The 20,504-nt window shown below is 39.9% G+C and overlaps 3 protein-coding genes and 1 pseudogene across 3 annotated transcripts; 2 read left to right on the forward strand and 2 right to left on the reverse strand.

Moving 5' to 3' along the window:
* Positions 1–1,261: 1,261 nt before the first annotated feature.
* LOC137942557 (pentatricopeptide repeat-containing protein At4g20090) lies at positions 1,262–3,708 on the reverse strand. The gene has a single exon (XM_068788256.1). It carries the CDS (start codon positions 3,502–3,504, stop codon positions 1,567–1,569), a length of 1,938 nt encoding a protein of 645 aa, XP_068644357.1. The 5' UTR covers positions 3,505–3,708; the 3' UTR covers positions 1,262–1,566.
* A 407-nt stretch (positions 3,709–4,115) lies between these two features.
* LOC137942658 (uncharacterized) lies at positions 4,116–7,218 on the reverse strand. Its single transcript, XM_068788387.1, has 4 exons — positions 7,094–7,218; positions 6,888–7,005; positions 4,628–4,719; positions 4,116–4,406 (listed from the first exon to the last, which is right to left on the reverse strand). The coding sequence occupies exons 1-4, from the start codon at positions 7,107–7,109 to the stop codon at positions 4,342–4,344; spliced, it is 291 nt and encodes a 96-aa protein (XP_068644488.1). The 5' UTR covers positions 7,110–7,218; the 3' UTR covers positions 4,116–4,341.
* Positions 7,219–7,493: 275 nt separating this feature from the next.
* On the forward strand, positions 7,494–15,111 carry LOC137943149 (tRNA wybutosine-synthesizing protein 2/3/4-like; annotated as a pseudogene).
* Positions 15,112–17,591: 2,480 nt separating this feature from the next.
* On the forward strand, positions 17,592–19,662 carry LOC137937397 (peroxidase 42-like). Its single transcript, XM_068782461.1, has 4 exons — positions 17,592–17,857; positions 18,003–18,191; positions 18,694–18,859; positions 18,954–19,662. The coding sequence occupies exons 1-4, from the start codon at positions 17,624–17,626 to the stop codon at positions 19,358–19,360; spliced, it is 996 nt and encodes a 331-aa protein (XP_068638562.1). The 5' UTR covers positions 17,592–17,623; the 3' UTR covers positions 19,361–19,662.
* Positions 19,663–20,504: the final 842 nt, after the last annotated feature.

Here is a 20,504-nt window from a genome sequence, read left to right on the forward strand (position 1 = left end):
CTTGCGTCTCTTTTGGCAGTAACATCTGCCATTTAATTTGATATTCAGTTCTCTATGTCGAAAATCACTGAATCTTATGCCTTCAATTTTTCTCTAGTTCGAACTCTGTAAATTGCCCTGAAGTTACCTCAGGGGAAGTTAAGGTCAAAGACCGAGCAAAACAAAGGAAACAGACCATTTCGTACCTGCAATAGCAAGCAGAGTGTAAGATTTGCAGCAAAATTACTTCTTCCAGAGACTCGTTATCGTTTACAAGGATTATAACTTATTATTCTCTTTGCAGGAGAGAATCAATTAAATTTGTTACCGGAAGGAGGTCACACATTGATCAGTCTGTCCTCGTTCTCTGGAACGAGAAAACTAGTAAATAATGAAGAAGAAAAGGGATAACAAAGAACAGGGTAGACTAACCATATACTTCTAACAGAGTAATTAACATTCATGACAGGCAACAGAAATTGGTGAAAGAGCAGCTTGGAGCCATTTGAGAAGTCTTGACTTACCCAAACCCGTCTACTTCAAAAAACTTGTGTGTTATTACAACTATTAATCAAAGTTAAAATCTTCTTTTCAGTTTATCATGGCAAAGCCAGTTGAACTTGTCGAGTCAACATTTGATCCAGGATTTGATAAAAGTTGCTCTGTTAACGAGTGCATTGGAAGAGAGACGAGTACTTGCATGCTTGCCTGCTGCTGAAAAGAAGTTTTCTATAATTGAAGATGGTCCCTACTTTAGAGTCATTGAGGTTCATTCTGAAAAAAATGCATAATGAGTAGTGTTAGAAGATATAATGTAGTTAGGGTGACACTGATATAATTAGTTTACGTTTTCTGCTTTTTATTCACTCTCACTAGGGTAAAGGGTATTTTTATAATATTAATACTTTTGATATCTATAAATACAACTTAAGGGGGAGGGTTTGGATTAAGTCCAAGACCCTAATTTCTTCCTCTGTTTTTACCTCAGGTATTCTCTTCTTTCTTTTTTCACTTGGACGTGTATCATATTCTCTCCTCTCTCTTTCTCTTCTCTCTCTTTTGCCTAAAGTTATTATCTATGGAATCCTGAAAATCAACAAGTTGAATGGTTCAAGGGGATGGAAATCTCACAGGGAGAAAATACCTATTTAAAACAAAAGCAGCATCTTCACTGTTGTGGCATTTCTCTGAAATTTTGAAACAATGAAACAACATAATGGAGATAACAAGAGAGACAATATCCCATAGGCATGAAAATACCAATATGAGAAAGAACCAGTCAAAAACAACATCAACAAAATGGGGTGCCAGCATTAGGTGAGAGCTCAAAAGCTCTTTTACGAGAATATTAGATCCCTTCTCCTGACCGCGAAATTTCAGCAAAAATAAGTTCACTGAATTACATTAAGAGCTAAAATGAACTTAAACTGAAGTTGTCTACAATGTCTCAAAAATATAAGATAAATCAGATGTATGTCTCGATGAATTGTAGCATTCGTATGATACAATGTCAGTAAAACTCCTGCTGAAAAAATGTTACTAAATAATGTGAAAGAATTTTACAACAAAGAAGCCTCCTTCCATAAATCAGTGCAAAAGCTTCCACCAGCACTTGTTAATGCTTTGATGCACCTTCTTTTGCTTGCAAAGGTCTTGAACAACCATCTCCCAAGTTTGGGGCCTTGGAATGAGAAACTTGGTGAGCATAACTTCTATAAGCACCGAAGCACCATATACTCTCCCTCGCTTGCATAATCGAACAACTAGCTCATCTAAAAAATCTCTTGCAGCAAGTGGGTTCACATTTTCCCCTAAATTCTGCAAGAAGATGTTGCACGTAATCAAATCTGGATCACAATCTTGGTTTAACATACTGCCCAAGAGATCAATAGCCCGTGGAAGGTCACCATCCTTACACAGCCTGTTTAGAAGTATATTATAGGTGACAGTGTCTGGTCGAGATGCCCCAGCGAGCATCTCGTTGAGCAAATCTAGACCTTCATTTATTCTTCCTGCATCACAAAAGCCTTTAATCATAGAACTATAGGCCACTGCATCAGGCTTATATCCATGACCTAACATGTGCTTCCATGCCATCATTCCTTCCTTAACCATTCCTGCCTGACAGAGACCATGTATTAGTATACTATAGCTGATTGCGTTTGGTAAACACCCACTTTGAAGCATCGTCTTCCACACTTCAACTGCTTCATGGAGTCTTCCTACCTCGAAGAAACCCTTCATCAAAGAACTGTAAGTCAAGACATTTGGTGACAGACCATTGTCTAACATCAGCGAGAGAATCCTTTTGGCTTCTTCCACATTTCCTTCTCTACAGAATCCGTCTATAAGAGCAGTGTAAACAACATTATTTTGTTTGCAACCTTTGTCTATCATCCCCTGCCACAACTTTTTTGCTTCTTCAGAATTACCTGATTTAAACAATCCACTAATAAGGGCCGAGTAGATAAACTCATTAGGAAAATGACCTCTTTCCTCCATTGAAGCCATCACGTTCATGGCTTCTGACACTCTCCCTTGTTTGACAAGCCCACTGATTATAGTACCAAAAGTGACAGCACTAGGACCACATTTATTAGCAACCATCTGATTCACAAGAGTGACCGCCCTGTCCAATTTTCCCTTGAGACACAGTCCATGAATGAGAGTATTATAGGTCACTTCATTAGGGATGCAACCTTTCAGCAACATATTATCAACCAGCTTGGATGCACGAGTCAGGTCACCTGTTCTGCAAAGGCCATTGATCAGCACGTTATAGTTTACAGCGTTAGGGAAACAACCCTCAATCTGCATCTCGTCAAGCAAAGCAATAGCTTCATCGATCCTACTCTCTTTGCATAGGCCGTCCATCAAAGTGCTGTAAGTGAATGCGTCTGGTTTGCTCCCATGGGAAGGCATCTCTCGAAACACTTCTAAGGCTTTATCGATCAATCCCAATCTACAGAAAGCCTTAATGAGTAAATTGAACGAGAGAAGATTCGGAGAGATGCACACAGAGTTTGCGCAAGAGTAAAACTCGACAGCACGATCAAACAAATTTGCTTGCAGAAGAACGTTAAGAACTGAGTTAAAAGATCGAACAGTTCGTCTACTCTGAAACCCATCCACCATACAGTCGAACAAATCCATTGCTTTGTCTGGCAAGCGCGCTTTCCCATAAGTTTTAATCACAAGAATGATAATATTTTCTGTAACTACTCTACGTTCATTCTTCATTCGATACAAAACCTTTTCCAACGTCGCAATATCCCCAGAATCTGCAGAGTTCTTAATAGCAAAATAAAGCGTCGAGTCACCTTGCTGGTAAGAACCCATCTTTGTGCGGGATTTGAATATCTCAGCTGTTTGGGAGGGGTCGAATTTATCGTCATCTGGTAAGGTAGCGGCGACACCCAAAGGAGCAGCTTCCGAGTAGAAAACACGGGAAATATTTGAGAGCTTACACGGGACCGAGTAAATATTCCACCTTTGAGACTTTGAACCCAAAGACAAGAAGTGCATCCTCTGATACTTGGAACTTTGAAGAAACTCTAACCATTTTCACTTAACTCTGCCGGCAACGACCAGGGAAGTCCCCAGTTTGGAAGAAAGACGATTAAAGAACCGCGAATGAACGACGTGGCTAGCGGAGATCAAAGATGACCCTCGAGTAAAACTTAGAAAAGTCGGTAACTGGAGAAAGGGCAAGACGAAGAAGAACTTGCCCATCAGTTATGGCTTCTGGGTTTCGGTGTTACAGACGGGCTTGGCTTTTGTAGTTCGTTTTTATTTCACACTGTATTTGGCATGAAGAGGCTAACCAACCAGTTAGTGTACGGTTGACTCAGAAATTCATAGCCAAACAGGCACAGAAATCTCGAACGTGACAACCTATTTCGAAAGATGAACAGATTGTGAATTCTAATGTGATTCAGTTTCTTAAATTCTGACAATGCTGCGTGTAAGACAAGTAGTTCTTTCTTACAGTCTTGCTTTAGCTCGTGAACCTTCTTGAGACTGAATTTTTTTTACTAAAAGACTAACTGCAAGCCTCTCTAGTTTCCAGATTCTGCTCATTTTCAGGTACAATTGTTTTCCACGAATATGAGTTTTGCAAAGGATTTGAAAGGATATCACCAACTACAAAGTGAGCAATCTATGAAGTTGAAAAAAGAGTTAATGCACTTCAGTTTATATGAAAAATACAAGATCTTGTTCGAGATGAAAGATTAGTGCCATAAGGGCAAACTATTAAAATCATCAGTTTGTTGAAAGCAACGGATCTTAACACATAATTTACAAACCAAGGCAGTAAGAGCCCCGGTATGCAGGTATAGCCAACAGCTCCAATATTGTTCCTCAGACATTGCTTTGCTTGTAGAACTTTGTGTCCAGCACTTGCTTCCCACACATAGCACAGACTCCTGCACATGAATAAACTATGTCAGGAATATTATTTTGCTGGGAAAAGAAATGAGTGACATGACTTGGATTTTTCTTTTCATAGTTGAGAACATTAAGACGCCAACCGAGACAGAATTTTATACCATTTAGCAGGATGGGTTATAAAAAGCTGTAAATACAGATTATGGGGCACACAAGTACCATTACCACTTGTTACCAAAAGAAAAACAAGCTCCATTACCCTTTGAGTAAGCACAAGTATGACAATACTTTCCGTCTTGGTGGACTTGCTGCTTGCAAATTATGCATTTGGTTGTCCCGTAAGGTGTCCATCTGTTTTTGGAACCAAAATGGTATTAAAAGAGAGTCAAATTGAAGCAACGGCTATGCAAACATTTAAAGAACCCAACATGTTAGAACAGAAAAGAAAAAAGATATGGGAAATTTTGAAGCAGAAGAAGAGAACATTCCAATGATAAATATCTTATCACAGAGAAGTAAGCATATCTAACACAGGAAACGACAAAAGCATGTCCCAGGCCAAAGAAGGGGGTCAGAATTTGAGTCAAGATTTCTGCCAAAATCTCACAGCTTCTCTGCACTTCCTGTAATTCCTCATGCTTCAATAAATCTGTTATGGAGACAGGGAAGCAGAGAAGGAGCGAAATATGAAAAAGGAGATATCATGGGAAACCTGTCAGGAGCAATGTATCACTTAAAATGAAATTAATCTTTTTCACTAGTATGACTATTCCTCAGTGACAGCTTAAATACAACCATGAACATATGTAGGTCTACATTGCTGGTCTAATAAAGTGACTATAACTTCAATTTTTAATTGTAGATTGGAAAAACTTGGAAGGTAAAATAATAAGCTTGAGCAGGGAGATGTAAAAGAGTCTGTTTGCTTAACATTTTGGGTTGTTCTTAACTCTAATGTCCCAATAAAAAAATAAAATCCAGACAAAACTTGAAAATGGATGCATTTCCAATAAGGCTAGAAGATCAATTTCCATTAGAGATGTATGACTCACTGTTATTTTCAAACAGCACAAGAAACTAGTCCACTCCTTTCTTCCCACACAAGGATAAAAGTTATATAGAATTTCAAGTGCCCAAGAAAATCAACTCACAGGAAAGGAAATTCTCCAAGAGGGAAAGAGAAACCTGGACCATGATGAACCCTTACACCCATGGAATGATCTTAAACAGATATGGACATCATAAATAATAAGAAACAAAACCAAGGGAAGCAATTTATTAGCAACAATTTTGTACCACAGTATCACAATTTATACATATCTAGAGAGCTCCTCAAACTAATAAGATACTAACACAGTTGTTCTATTTTCCCAGCAGTTTATTAGCAGCAAACTTCCACAACAATGGCTAAGAAACGTCCTAAAGGGGCTGTGTGGGTGATCTACTACTTTTGAAAGAGCAAAAACTTGATATCTACATAGCATGATAGGGGTCCCAGTTATCATACTCTTAGGAGATCCAACAGGAAGGTCCACATTATCCAACAGCCAAGGTTTTAGCATTGCATCTGAAATTGTAAATCTCAAGGTCACACAGAAGAAGCACATTAAAAAAATAGCACATCTCAACTTACATGAATAAGCAAGTCGAAAAATAACAGTTCCCAGGTATCCTCTTGGTAGTCACAGTTTTTGAGACACCACAAAAGGTTACAACTTCAATAAATACATTGCAAAATTTGTCTTTAGATATTGCCCAGAGGAAAAAAAAAAAATCATCCCTAGCATGTTTCAAGCCTAAAGATGGTAAATCACAAAGAGAAACAGAATGAGCATTCTAGGATGATCTGATTTCCATGACAGGAAGGACTTGTCTGTGTTGGTATTAGAACAAAAATTGTGAGGTCATTAATCTTTTTTTAATCCAAGGTTGTAATTGATAATGATATAATGCCACGTTATTTCAGTTAGGAAAAAGATAACACCCGTAATAAAGTAATTCCACCCCTTTCAAGTGCTCTAACTCATCCTTAGTTAATTACAAAGAAAACTCAGTTCACTGATTCAAGCACACTAGAAGTGCCTTCATTTCACACTGAAATCTTATTTAAATGAAGCTGTAGTATTTCCTCACCCCAACTCCATAGGGCGAGGAAGATAGATTATGCAATACGGATACTACACCCATACAACCTTAGCCTGTAACGTACTTCAACTGGTTGAGCCCAAGCTTACTGACACATTACTTTCAAAGCATTTCACTTCAAAAATTTCAAATTAAGAGGCACGAAAAGAAGCCGATGTTTAAGCACAAATTGTACCACAGAAAAGAGAGTCTCGGACTTATCCTGGATGACAACTGTAAGTAACCGTAAGCGAATTCATGTTTTCATAGAGAAATACTATTAAAAAGAAAAAATTCATAGACAGAATTACAAACTCGGGAAAAAATCGAAGCTCATGTTCGTCGAGAAACTAGAACTAGCACAACGCAAGGAAAAAAGTAAAGGGTTTCCTAACCTGTTTTTCTTAGAGAGGAGTTTGTTTTCGTTGATTTTTCTGCCCCCTCCCTCGGTAGTATTGCTGGCGCCTTCCTTCCACTTGTCGGGAACTATTACTTTCGAGAGCTTCTTCTCACCTGCAGCAGAAATCAACCGTCAATTCTTCGTCGCAACAATGAAATCCCCAATTATTTAAAAGAGAGAAAAACAATAGGGAGGGCTTACACTTCTCGCACACCATTACTATTACTGATAATTGTATGGGGAAAATTATCTTACACCTTCGCTTCTTCCTTCAAGTCTTCAAGGCTTCAACGAACCAGTCGCTCACTCGATCCAGAAGAAATCAAGAAAATAGTTCCTTATATTAGAGCCTTTTGGCGACAAATTCTATTCTACTTTTATTGGAAGTAAAACTCATCAAAAGGGCAAATCCGGTAATTGATCCAGGAAATGTGGACCCCTTTATCTCTATCTACTTTCATCTCGTACGTCCATCTATGGGCCCAAGTCACTTGGACCTTTTTGCTTACGGCAGATCCCGGCACTGATGGAGCTCCGCCGCGGCGACGAGGCGACGCCCCTATGAAGGAAGCCCAAAATCTGTTTCAAAGGCAGAGCGACGGGCAGCTATGGAGTTCGAAGAGAGGAAGTCGAAGATTCTCGCCTCCCTCTCCTCAATAGATTACATGGACAAGTCGCCAAAAGGGTCCTTGGATTTACCCATTGTCCCTCTCATCGACGCCATTAACCAGAGCCTATCTTTTCTCAACCACGGAATCCCTCCATTAGTAGGAAAAAAGCGCGGGGTGGGTCTTCGCTATTCATCACGCACGACCCGGCTGATCCTGATACCGTCATATACATTCTCTTCAGTGATGGGAGTTCGTCTCCTGCCAGCTCAGGAGATTTAATTTTTCGCTTCGAGCCTTTTATTGTTGCAGTGGAAAACGAGGATGTCTGTTCAGCTCAGGAGCTCGTTTGCACTGCTATTGCTTGTGGCTTTAGAGATCCGGTCAGTTCTTATCGCCGCCCCCGCGCTTCTGGCTTTTTTTTTTATATATTTAAAGTCGCTGTTTTTATTATGTTAAGAAGAACGCATTTTACTGGCATATGCTTCAAATGCTCTTTAGTGTGCATTAGTTTCAAGTGCTGTTTATTTGGCTGCTGTTCTAGAAAAATGTTAGAACTTTACTTTGGAATGGGACCAATGAGATAAGCTTGAACTTTGCCTGTTATGCTCTAGTAAACTGTGGACAACTTCACCCAGAAACCAAGGGAATGGGACTTCTGAGATCTAACTGGCGCTTCCCTGCCTCATCTAAATGCTAACATTTTCTAGTAATCAAATGTTTTGAATGTAAATTGTGACTAGGCACGAGAGGCAGCTGAGTTAGAGAGAATCTCAAGTCTGCCCTGGCTTATGTTTTGTTTTCCTTTCTTTTTGTCTTTTTTTTTTTCTTTTCCATATTCGTTGTTGTCTTTTTTTCTTTTTCTCTCTGAATTTTGGCCCCCTTTCAAGAAAAATAATACTTTCTCTTATTTATATATTTCATATGGTTGGTTTTTCGTTTCTTATATCTTCACTTTATCTGTTTTTTCTCTTTGACTAGGTCATGTCTATGCTGCATGTCTTTTCCTTTTCCGAAGTGCAGTTAGTCTTTTTTGAATTTGCCAGAGGTCAAGTTTAACTTTCATAAATTGTTCGTGGTAAATTTGAGGACATGTGGATTAAGACCAGATCATATTATATTGTAACAAAGCTCAAAAAAGGAAAGAGCATGAATTAATTCTTACTGCTCATTCTGCATTTCATTTCATCATTAGATTCTCCTTCAATTTCTTGCCTTCAATTGATGATCATTGCTGTCCTACTACATTGGTGTATCCTGAGATTTGTTCACATATTTTGGGCAGGCATTTGGGTAGACAAATGCACTATGGTGGCTATTCGCTGCTCAATAGTACGGCACCCAAATATGCAGGGTATCTTATTGGGACAGCCAATGAGAAAATGGTGGCCAGCAGAAGGAGAACTGATGGTTTTCTCCAACTTCTTCTGTCAAATGTAGGCTTGATTACTGAACATTTCCATATATCAAGATGTACATAACTTTGAAAAATTCAAATATATTTTGCTATAACATGAATAATGATCTAGATGGTTGTACATCAAAAGAGTTTCTAATCTTTACAGCTTCTTCTCTAAGTTTGAAGTCTGAACTTCTATGGCAGCATGAATACATTTTCATGCTTGTAGTGGGTCAAACTGGAATTAATACAGGCTCTCCCTGAATTGAAGGAGCTGATCATTAAAAAAAAACAAAATCCGTTTGGTCAACTGGGCAAGCTCATTTATTTCTCAAGCCAACAGTCTGTGTGATGTCTTAGAAGCAGCTTTTGACAAGGACCATTTATCTTGTGCAACAGAGCATACTTCATTAGGTAGTATTTGTGATAATGGGAAATATGATTGTGCTACTTATTTTGCTGGACTCAATATCAAAGGTAAAGAATCCAAAATTAGCTTAAAGAGTTTGTCTCCTGAACCCGGTTACCTTAAGTTGAACTTTGATGGCTCTTCCCTTGGTAATCCCGGGATTTCTGGCTTCGGAGTGGTTATTTCGGATCCTTCCGGTAATCATCTTTCTCATATGCCGGCCCTTTAGGCATATCTGATTCTACGTCAGCTGAGCTTCATGGCCTACTCAACGGGCTCCATGTTTTCAGAGACAACTGCAGCGGTCCCCTTCATATTGAAGGGGACTCGAAGGTGGTCATTGGATGGTGTGAGAGTGCATCCCCTCCCCTGTGGCACCATTGAGACATTTTTTGGGAGATTTTAGAAATTACCTTAATTTTATCTTGTATTTGATCTCACATTCCGAGATCCGCAAATTCGGCAGCAGATGTGTTTGCCAAGCAGGGAGCTACCCTTCAATCGCTTGTTGTCAGGGTCTGCTCCCTCCTCTTTTGTAAATTTTCTTGTTAATATAAATACATTTTTATCAAAAAAAAAAATTGTCGAAGTATGATGTTTTACCTATCAGGGCAAGAGCTAAGATAATTGTGTTACTGACTGTGCTAGACTTATACAGATGACAATGGTTCTGAGTGTTCATGCAAGAATCCAGCAAGTGATTTAAAGGACTCATCCAATGGGGGAGTCAGAGGTATCAATTCAATGAACAAAAATCCAGATTCTCATTCAGGCAACATTATCTTAATTGGTTTAGGTTCAGAAATCATGATTGAACGTCTTCAATGTCTGATTTCTTTGTGCTGTCACTGAAAAGATGATCCAAACAATTTTGAATTTACCCTGCAAGTTTGTTCACATTCAATCCTTGAGTTAACTTTATCTGCAATCCACTTTTCTTGTTGTATATTGTACGAGATATAAAGGCACTTTAATTCATAGGATATAGCACATTAATCTCTTATGCAAACTGAAATTAGCTTATCGAGTAAAAATGTTGTCTCACAAACTTATTTGTTATCCATTCTAGAAATTACTTATGGCATTGGTAAGCTGTATATTGTACTAGTCTTTAATATGGATTTACTACTCTGTAGCTTTTCTGCATATCGATTACACATCTGCAATCTTTTACCAGGCGTATCAAAAGATGCTGAATCCTGTCTGTCCATCAAGATGACAGTTAATGCGAATTCAGTGGCAAATTTTACTCTTTGGTGGCTTTGGAGGCTTAGGATGACATGCTAAAAAAAATGATACCTTCACATTGGACCCCCTCTCAGGTGTGTCAAGAGCAAGTAATACCGAGAGATCTCCATCTCCACGATTGGGTCATACATCTTCTGTAGTAGGAGATCATGTCTTTGTGATTGGAGGAAAGGATGACCTACACAAATTTTAGGTGATGTATGGGTCCTCAATGTAGCACAAGGTGAATGGAAGTTGTTGGACTATACTAGAAGCAAATTCAATACTAGGTGATCTTTTCAATCCTAACTTTTTGGATCTTGTTAGTGGGGTTAATCCTTTGTGAAGTACTCAACTTTTCAACTTTCCATATATTGTGTGGAAGCCATGTTGGTGCAAGGAATTGGTGTTGAGCTCCTGCATGTTGCCAAATGATATTAATGTATGATTTGATCAACGATCTATAGTTACTAAGAAGTCTGCAATATTTTAATCTAGTAATTGGTTAGAGCATCAAATGGCATTTCAGATGTTCTTTTCTTTTCTTCCTTTTTGTTTTAAACAGGCATTGACATGCAGCTACTACAATGGGCTTCAAGAAATGCATATTTGGTGGTCTCGATCATGCAACTATTTATTCCTGCATGCATGTTCTTGATACTGAAACTTTGCAGTGGAGTGAAATATGCAATGAAGGAAAGGAGTGGCCTTGTGCTCGCCATGCACATTCTTTGGTAGCAAAAGGGAGTTATTTATGTTTGGGGGTTATGATGAGAGCCCTTGTAGATTTGATGTTGGAACCTATGCTTGGAAGGAGAGGACAACAGGGATGGCACCATATGCAAGATTTTCGCATTGTATGTTTATTTATAATGATCATCTTGGAATTATTGGTGGCTGCCTCATCATAGAACATTGTCAAGAGATAGCTTTGCTTAACCTCAGTAGTTGAGTTTGGAGGCATGTGAAAATTGAGTCTTTAAGCAGGATCTTTTTGTTTGTGGAACAACCAGTATTTTTGGTGATCATGTTTTCATTATTGGTTGTGGGGCCTCTTGTTATGCTTTTGGTTCAATGAGCCAACAAAAATTAATTTGTGCTGGTGATATCTTTTGACAAATCCCTCTTGAAATGAAGGAACAGCCAATGGTGCAATGCAAAGAAGAGATGGAGAGCAATGGCAATGCTGTTTCTGAGAAACCTTTGGTTTTTTACATCTGGAAAAAAGATCTGGATGGGTTAGATCTTGGGAGGAAGGTTTATTGTAGCCAGGATGGGCTCCAATTAAGGAAGGGTCTTATCGCTTTCCTCAGGGAAAAGTGTTTGAATCTTTAAGTGTTTCTGACATCTCTGAACAATTAATTAGGAAGGGTTTTTCTATAAATGAAATTTCTGTTTTTGAGGCTTCAAATACCCTGTTAACATGTGGGGGTTCTGTACTTATTGATGGTGTGACATGTATCACCAAAGTCTCCCATTATATGTTGTCCTGATAATATTGTTTATAAGTATCTGAGGTTGTCATCATTATGTACTTAGCCAGAAGACACCATCAAGTTGATGGTCTATTGATGTACATAAGGATTTTACAATTATGAACTGCTACTTTAGGTGGGGGTGCCTTGGAGATATAATTGTGCTTCCAGTCACTACCTTTAAGGATCCGATATGGGAATCAATTGGTCAGGAAGTCTGGACCATTGTTGCTGAATCACTGGGGACACAATGCCTTGCATGTCTGGTAATTATGAACATAGTACATCATTTCAGTTACAATATGTAATGTTCATCAAAACTTGAGACCCATGTTTTGTATGCTTCTTATGTTACAGTGCTTTGTATCAGACACGTCCCTATATATGTAATATGTAATTTATGTTTGTGTTGGTGTATGTTTTAAATTTCTCTCTTTTTTTGCTCCTAAATGTATTTTCTGGTTGTTGCTAGGGTAGAATTGTCCCGAATGGAACAAGGGACAGTGCTTTGGAGATCCTTGTGGGACATAATGGTTGGGTATCTTATCATGACTATGGAATATCATAGTCCTTTGATGCTACAAAGTGCATGTTTTCCTCTGAAAACCTCTCTGAGATGCTTTGCATGGGCCATCTGGGCTGTAGGAATGAAGCTGTTGTGGATTTGTTTGCAGGAATTGGATACTTTGTGCTCCCATTTTTAGTAAAGTACAGTATTCTGATTTAGTTCTAGTTAATACTATTTCAGTCGTTTTTACTTGACCATACTCTTGAGGTCTGAGTATGGTAACATATTGAACTTCTGTCAGGGCTAAGGAAAAACTGGTTTATGCTTGTGAGTGGAATCCATATGCTATAGCAGCTTTGCAACATAATATTCAAGCCAATTCTGTGGCAGATTGATGTAGTACTAGAAGGGGATAACTGGGTTACTGCACCGTAAGTATGTTTAGGAGTCTGGGTTTCACTTTCTTGTCTTTAATATCTGAAACAAGAAAATTTTCATATTTAATGATATTGTTTTTTCTCCAAAAAAAAGACATTGTTTTTATCCAAGGGAAGGTCAGTTTCTTTGTCATTTTTAGATAGCAGTAGCAATTCACTTGCTAGAGACTTCATTTTGTAATTGCTTTTCTCATTAACTTCATGTTCTTTGTTACGGACTCTTCCCAAGCATGTTGGAATCAGCTGTATTTTTTTTCAAACTGTACTATTTCCTTCAAGGACATACATCTGACAATGGCAGGGGGTTGCTGATCGCACTTGCCTTTGCCTTCTTCCATCAAGTGAGTGTAGCTGGGTTGCTGCAGTGAGAGCAATAAGGTATTGAAAGTTATAACCCCAACTATTTTTAATGATAGGTTAATTGGCTGTTTACCCCTAGAATAGGGCAAAAATGCCTATCTACCCCTGATATTAAGAGCCTATGTACACTTACAATATGGTTGATATTACCCATGCACCGTTTTGCTTAGCCTTGGTTTGTTTTGATGTGTGAAAATAACACGTTGCCACTGTAATTAATTTAGCTTTACTAATTTAAAAGTTTTAGAAAGTGATAAGCCCACAGCTCAGGTCTTGGTGGTAAAGGGGTATGATCCTCCACTGTCAAACAACCCAGCAAGGGGAAACTTCCCTCTGCTGCTTGCCTGGGCAGGTGCCAGGTGGGGGTAAGTCCTCTTCGGAGGGGGGCTCAGCATGGAGGCTCCCACCCTCCTGCCTGCAAGATTTGAGTGATGGGTCCCTTGAGGTGGCACCCACAATTGAAGGGCCAATGGGCCAATATTGTCTTTTTATTCATAAAAAATAGCAGAATTCAGGCAGGAAGTACACAGCTATTTCAATCATATTGTGAGGTCCTAACAGCTTTACAAGAGTTTAGGATTTTGAGGGTTATTATCCGCCCTTTCTGTAGGTGGAATTAAATGTCAAAGTCCCTGCAAGAACTAAACTGTTCTTTGATGTCTAAAGTGGATATCCTAAAAATCAGTTCCAGATATAACTCCTGATTTTTATCTCCTCAGTCTTATTGTACCAAGCTCCAGCAGGACCCGATGCCTCACTAGTTCTGTAGCATAAAGTTCATGGTGAGTCATATTTTAGAGAGGTTCGTTGATATGACATAAGCATCTCAATATTATCATTAAGACTCTTGGAAAGTGACTATTATTTTTTAATTGTGCATAATAATTAAAAACATACTTCATAGGATGGAACACTGAGGTAAATTAGTATTTGTGATGGTCACATTTGAACCTGTATACATGCTGAGATCCAAAACCAATACCTGTTTTGGCAGCCTTCATAGGATGGAGCACTGAGGTAAATTAGTATTTGTGATGGTCACATTTGAACCTGTATACATGCTGAGATCCAAAACCAAAACCTGTTTTGGCAGCCTTCTGCGTAACAAATTCAAATTCAGCTTTATGTGGGACTTCACATAAACTCGAGATCTTTGTATCCCTTCTATAGTTGATTGGACCTATATCTGTCAATCTTTTATTTCTTTTGTACTCCATTTGGTTCGCTTTCTTTTCTTCTTTGTATCCGAATATGCTTTAGCGTTCTTTTTTTCCTACAACCTCTACATGTAGTCACTTTATGTACCTCTGGAAACTTAATTTTCTGGAAACTTTATGAGGGTGGTGTACTGCATGTGCATGAGAATGTTAAAGACGCAAAAGAAGGTTCATGGGCAGATAATGTCTCTGAGTCAATAGATAACATTGCCTAATCTGATGGTTGCGACATCAAATGTTCTTTCATCCGTCACTGGTGGATTGATAATTTTAGATGGTTTTGCTGTTAGATGACTAGCCAAGCTTGATCTGATTCCTACTGTTTTACTTCAGGTTATCACTGGGCTGTTTCAGTTCTACACTTGGAATGGGTAAAATAATATGGACCATACATTTGACATCTTTCACTGATATCAGATGCAAGCAGCTAGGCTTGTAACATTCAGATGGGTATATTCAGCTACTCAAAAGTTTTGTAGTTGGTGAACTTTAAGATTCTTTATCTTATACACAGCTATTTATATCTGGACAGCCCTTGCATATATTGCTACCATTGTGATCTCTGATGATACATTCTAAGTTATATAACAGTAGAAGAAGGTCTACGGAAATGTGGACTATTACGACATGGAGGGACGTCTGGACACTCTTTGAGTACACACCAGGCAGACAGCACTCTCTAGACTGCGGCACAAAATTGCATGGCCCTCGTATAACCCCTGTTTTTTTGTCTCTGGTAATTGGTGCAAACATGAACAGGAGTTAGTATGGTACTATATCGAGTGTGCAAAAGACGGAGGCCAACCAGAATTGAACGGATTTGTACTGGCTCGACTATGACTATCAAATAGAAAAGAATTTGGACAAAATGAAATCAAAGAATCAGATATATTACTCCAGATGATGCTGAATGAACCCATAGGACTTTTCAAATATTTTAAATTTATTGTCACTGTTGTAGCTGTTTCTGTATAGAGAAAAATGACCTTGTTGAGATATCAGTTATCATCCTCCTTAAATGGCTTCTGGCCATGAGGTAATGGTTTTGAGCCGCTACCTTTTCCATAATGAGAGCTTGTTGGATACGATTCTTATGCTGTTGGATCTAATGATGATTGCTTTACATTTATGATCGCAGGTGGCGTTGGATAAGTTGATCCGTACAGCTACAGTTGCCATAAAGGTTTGAAGAGGTACTGTGAGAACACTAGCGAGCAGCGAGTTCTTTCAGATGGTATCCCAGGTATAACGACAACCCAGAAAAGATAACAAAAGTTTCACCGAGAACACCGCAACATGAATCAATATTGCTTTTCAATAAAGCAGTCAAAATACAGAAAAAGAAGGGCAGAGGCTCTATTCTTTTTCCACGAAGAAGCCGATCCGGTAAGAGGCATCCCACAAGAAAGTAAACTCCATTAATTTAGTCGCTCCATGAATGATGAATTGCCATCACTGACGACATTTCTGCAATAAAAGAGAAACCCAGCAATCAACACTGGCTGGAACGGGGAATCCTTACAAAAGTGTAAGAGCATCATCATCTCTTGTATAGAGATCCAATGCTTGGCGAAGACTGAAAAATAAATAATGGAGAGAAATAGAAGAGCCAAGCCTTGGAAAAAAGGTCCCATGTTACCCTGTCTTTAATGTTCATTATACTTCATTCCCCCCGTGCTTAATCTAGATTAAACTTTGGAATTTATACCCGTTAAAGAATACACAGTACAGCAGTCGAAACAACGAAATATCCCGTGACAAACAGAATCCGCAACCCTGTCTTTCAGATGATTAATAATGGTAATTACTTTAAAAATCTCCGACAGGCCCATTTGAACGTCAGGTTGGGACCATCTCTCCCTCATAAATGAGGATTTCTTATCTTATCGACATGCCTTCTCTCTGAAGATTCTTTCCTCTGTTCTCTGAATCAGAAAATTCATTTGCTTATTATAAAAGCACGAAGAGAGAGAGAGAGAGAGAGAGGGGTTAGTGGGGAGGCCATCTGGTAACGCGACCGCTTGGCTTCGGGACCCACTTGAGAATGGGAAGCCGCCTCAAAGTGTCGGTGCTCAGTGTTCACCGGTTTGCTCCAAATAACAATTTTTATTTACTGGATGGTAATTTTCTTCCTCCATTAATGGGTAGTAAATGATTCATCTTCCTGAGGCGACTCAGCTTTTTGGGTTTTCTTTCTTGGACGATCAGTCATCACTCATTGCCAGAGGCAGGGGAGCAACTGACTGCATTTATCACCGGCAGCTCCTCCTCCATTATTGAGCTTACTACATTTACTGCGTCATCCATTTAATAGCTCCTTTCGTGGGTCACTCTTCTTTGTTTTTTTTTCTTAAATCCCAAGAAGGGAAGCTGCAAACCTTGCTTCGTCTAGCAGAACGCAGGGAGAGGCCCCCATCTATTTAACCAAAGGCTACTCTGGTAGTCCAACCGTTGGGAATGGACATAAATGTACTCCACGACCTAACAGTTGATTGTCTGTTTCTGGGCGTAAACGGGAAAAAGATCTTTTCTCTGTCGAGAAGAATTAAAAATGAATTATATGCGAGGACGAGTTACAGGGAAGAGATTGAACGAAGGAATGAATGAATCAGTATGCTTTGAAGAGATTTCTCAAAAACTAAAAGATCTTTTCTCTGTCGAGAAGAATTAAAAACTGAATTATATGCGAGGACGAGTTACTGCAATCGAGATAGTAAAACTCGCGCTTCCTCATTTAAAAAAAAAAAAAAAACAGCTGCACATGAGTGCAGTAAAACAAACACGACAAAGACCCACGAGTTCCCCTTGCACCGCGCTCCATGAGCCTCCACGAGGGCATCACGATCTAGGATACGTAACAGGTGTTCGAAATCCGAACAGAAACCCGGTATTTGATCCAGAAAGTAACGCTCCTGTAAAATTCACCATCCATTGCCACTTCACCGAAGAAACTTTTCCCATCCCTCCCAGCTGTTTTTGTTTTCTTTCTTGTTCTTTACTCCTCTCATCTCTCACTCTGGAGTAGTAAGAGCATTATTTAAGAAGCCTAGTAGGGGAGTTAAGAGCACTTCAGTCTCAGCAGGAGGAGATAATGGCGTCCTCCACCCTCTTCCTCTTCGCTCTTCTTTCCTTTTCTTCTCTCGCTTTGAGATCTGCTCTTGCGGAGAATGATGCGCAAGACCCTGGTCTTGTAATGAACTTTTACAAGGACTCGTGTCCGCAGGCTGAAGATATCATCAAGGAGCAAGTGAAGCTTCTGTACAAGCGCCACAAGAACACTGCCTTCTCGTGGCTCAGGAACATCTTCCATGACTGTGCTGTTCAGGTGCTGAATTAGTGGATAATTATATATGCAGGAACTGGAATTCTTGCTGCATTTTTATTTATTTATTTCTGTTTCTACCAACTTTCTGCTGAGGATCTGCGTTTTCTCGTCTGATTTGTTGTTTCTGCCTCGACGTTTTGGCTAGTCATGCGATGCTTCGTTGCTGCTGGACTCCACGAGGAGGACCTTGTCCGAGAAGGAGACTGACAGGAGCTTTGGGCTGAGAAATTTCAGGTACCTAGATACTATTAAAGAAGCCGTCGAGAGGGAGTGCCCTGGAGTGGTTTCTTGTGCAGATATCCTGGTTTTGTCTGGAAGGGACGGCATTGTTTCGGTAAGCCTGTCTTAACTTCCTTAGATCTTCGATTTTGAAGTTAAAAGACTGGTTTTTCCTTGCGTTCCTTTTTGCTTCTTCTTTCTTTCTTTACTAAAATTAACAGATTTTACTTCCAGATTGGCCTCTTTTCCTTTTTCCGATACTGTTTCTTCCTTAATTTTTTTCTTTTCTAGAACAACTGAAAGTGGAAATTTCCTTTCCTGTAAGGTTTCTACTTTCTGGTGTGAGTAGATTATACCTACTTATAATTTCACTATTTGTTCAAACAATCTTTCAGTCTTCTCTCATTCCTGTCTCTGATGGCTCACGTATAACGGATCCGCGTTCCTCTGTTTTTCATCTAGTTCCATTTTTTCTCTACAGATCTTCCTATCTACAAGCTATTCTCTCTGTAAATTATTGTTAAATGGATTTTCCTGTTAAAAAATGGATAATGCGGCTGAATACGATATGAGTCTCTCTGGAACTTGAACAACCTGTTTCTAACTGTGAAATCCAGTTGGGCGGACCCTTCATCCCTCTGAAAACCGGTAGAAGAGACGGCCGGAGGAGCCGCTCGGACGTACTCGAACAATACCTTCCCGATCACAACGAGAGCATCTCCGTTGTCCTCGACCGCTTCGGCGCCATGGGCATCGACACCCCCGGCGTCGTCGCCCTCCTCGGTAATGTTCCACCCATACATGAAATTGATATCTATCTAATCTCATGCGTGTCCATGGATGATGATGTTAACATGATGACGTGGATGTTGAACAGGGGCCCACAGCGTGGGTAGGACCCACTGCGTGAAGCTGGTCCACAGGCTGTACCCTGAAGTGGCGCCGGAGCTGAACCCGGACCACGTCGAGCACATGCTGCACAAGTGCCCGGAATCTATCCCGGACCCGAAAGCAGTCCAGTACGTTCGAAACGACCGCGGAACTCCGATGGTCCTTGACAACAACTACTACCGGAACATTCTGGACAACAAGGGCTTGCTCATCGTGGACCACCAGCTCGCTTACGACAAACGGACCCGACCGTTCGTGAAGAAGATGGCCAAGAGCCAGGACTACTTCTTCAACGAGTTCAGCCGTGCCATCGCCATCCTCTCCGAGAACAACCCGCTCACCGGCACCAAGGGCGAGATCCGAAAGCAGTGTAGCGTCGCCAACAAGCACTGAACCGGACCGGATGCCCGCTGTTCGCGTGACTAGAATAAGATGGGACGGATGATGGATGATGGATGATGGCTGATGGGCATGGATGATGGTATCTTAATTTTATTGCATGCGTAGTAGGTAGAACGAAAGGGGTTGTACGCTTCTCTGTAGCCGTTGTTTTCGGGGACCGAGGTCGAGGTGGTGTGGTTTTGTCCACGAGTGAATGTGGGGGATGTATGTATGGATGGTGGTGAATGGTGATGTTATAGAATTATGAATGATGATGGAATATATTGTAATGCATGCGCACCATCTTTCTCTTTCGTCTCTCTCTCTCTATGTGATTTGAAGCGCAGTGGAATCCTATGATGATAAGTAATTGAGTGGGACCAAAAGGGGTATGTCGTACATTAGCCATGAAGCATGGTGGATGCTAGTGGTCCACCCTGTTGACCCCACTAACCTCTACTCTAAGCTCTTTGAGGTGTGTTTTTGGAGCTAGGTTTTGATGGCACCTGGGTTACCATGTCATTGATTGAGCCCCTAATAATGAAACCAATGTCTCTTTTTCTTTTGCTTTTGGAACGAAGGAAAGAGACACTTTGATGGATCATTGAAATTATATTATCTTCTAATGGGTGATTCAATGTTGAAAGCAAAGTGGTGATGGTGGCTTTGAACAGCTAACGTGATGATGGAAGCTTGGTTTGTTTTTGTTTTTTGGACTTTTATACAGATCACCCACTTGGATTTGATCATTGGTGACGCATTGTAACCCTTCTATTTCTACCAGCCGACACTTGAATTGTTCTTCAAACTGGTTTATACTTCGCCAACTGCTTCTCTTCTCCTCTTTCCCTGTAGAATGATTCATGCTAAGCAAGCGATTTGTTCTGCTTCTTCCAAGGTTCCTTTCCTCTTCCCAGAAGTCTCTGCTGCTGCTTTGGACATGAGAGGGTAACAAGAGTGGGCGTAGTAAGACTGAGAGTGATGTGAACTAGTTGGGGCAGAAGATTTTTTGTTTCTTGCCACAAGATTTTGGAATGGCCGGTGGCTTGGGGTCAATGGGACTAATCTAAAGTTTGTGTTAGGAATTAGATATTCTAATTGAAAACTAACGGGAGTAATAATAATCGTAAAAAAAAATATGAAAAATACAAGATTT

Source organism: Aristolochia californica, unplaced genomic scaffold (assembly GCF_029961685.1).
Source record: "Aristolochia californica isolate CCGP_79_NKW_82.1479 unplaced genomic scaffold, dmAriCali1.0.hap1 SCAF_10, whole genome shotgun sequence".
In the NCBI taxonomy this organism is placed as follows: Eukaryota; Viridiplantae; Streptophyta; class Magnoliopsida; order Piperales; family Aristolochiaceae; genus Aristolochia; species Aristolochia californica.

What these genes read in the sequence shown, in the direction of transcription:
- LOC137942557 (XM_068788256.1), bottom strand. Translation starts at nt 3,504, where the DNA reads ATGCACTTCTTGTCTTTGGGTTCAAAGTCTCAAAGGTGGAATATTTAC.
- LOC137942658 (XM_068788387.1), bottom strand. An exon ending in CTCCTCTCTAAGAAAAACAG is followed by an intron (nt 4,720 to 6,887) that starts GTTAGGAAACCC and finishes TTCCAAAAACAG; the next exon opens with ATGGACACCTTACGGGACAA. An exon ending in TACTTGTGCTTACTCAAAGG is followed by an intron (nt 4,407 to 4,627) that starts GTAATGGAGCTT and finishes ATTCATGTGCAG; the next exon opens with GAGTCTGTGCTATGTGTGGG.
- LOC137937397 (XM_068782461.1), top strand. Translation starts at nt 17,624, where the DNA reads ATGGCGTCCTCCACCCTCTTCCTCTTCGCTCTTCTTTCCTTTTCTTCT. An exon ending in GAAGGGACGGCATTGTTTCG is followed by an intron (nt 18,192 to 18,693) that starts GTAAGCCTGTCT and finishes TGTGAAATCCAG; the next exon opens with TTGGGCGGACCCTTCATCCC. An exon ending in CGGCGTCGTCGCCCTCCTCG is followed by an intron (nt 18,860 to 18,953) that starts GTAATGTTCCAC and finishes GATGTTGAACAG; the next exon opens with GGGCCCACAGCGTGGGTAGG.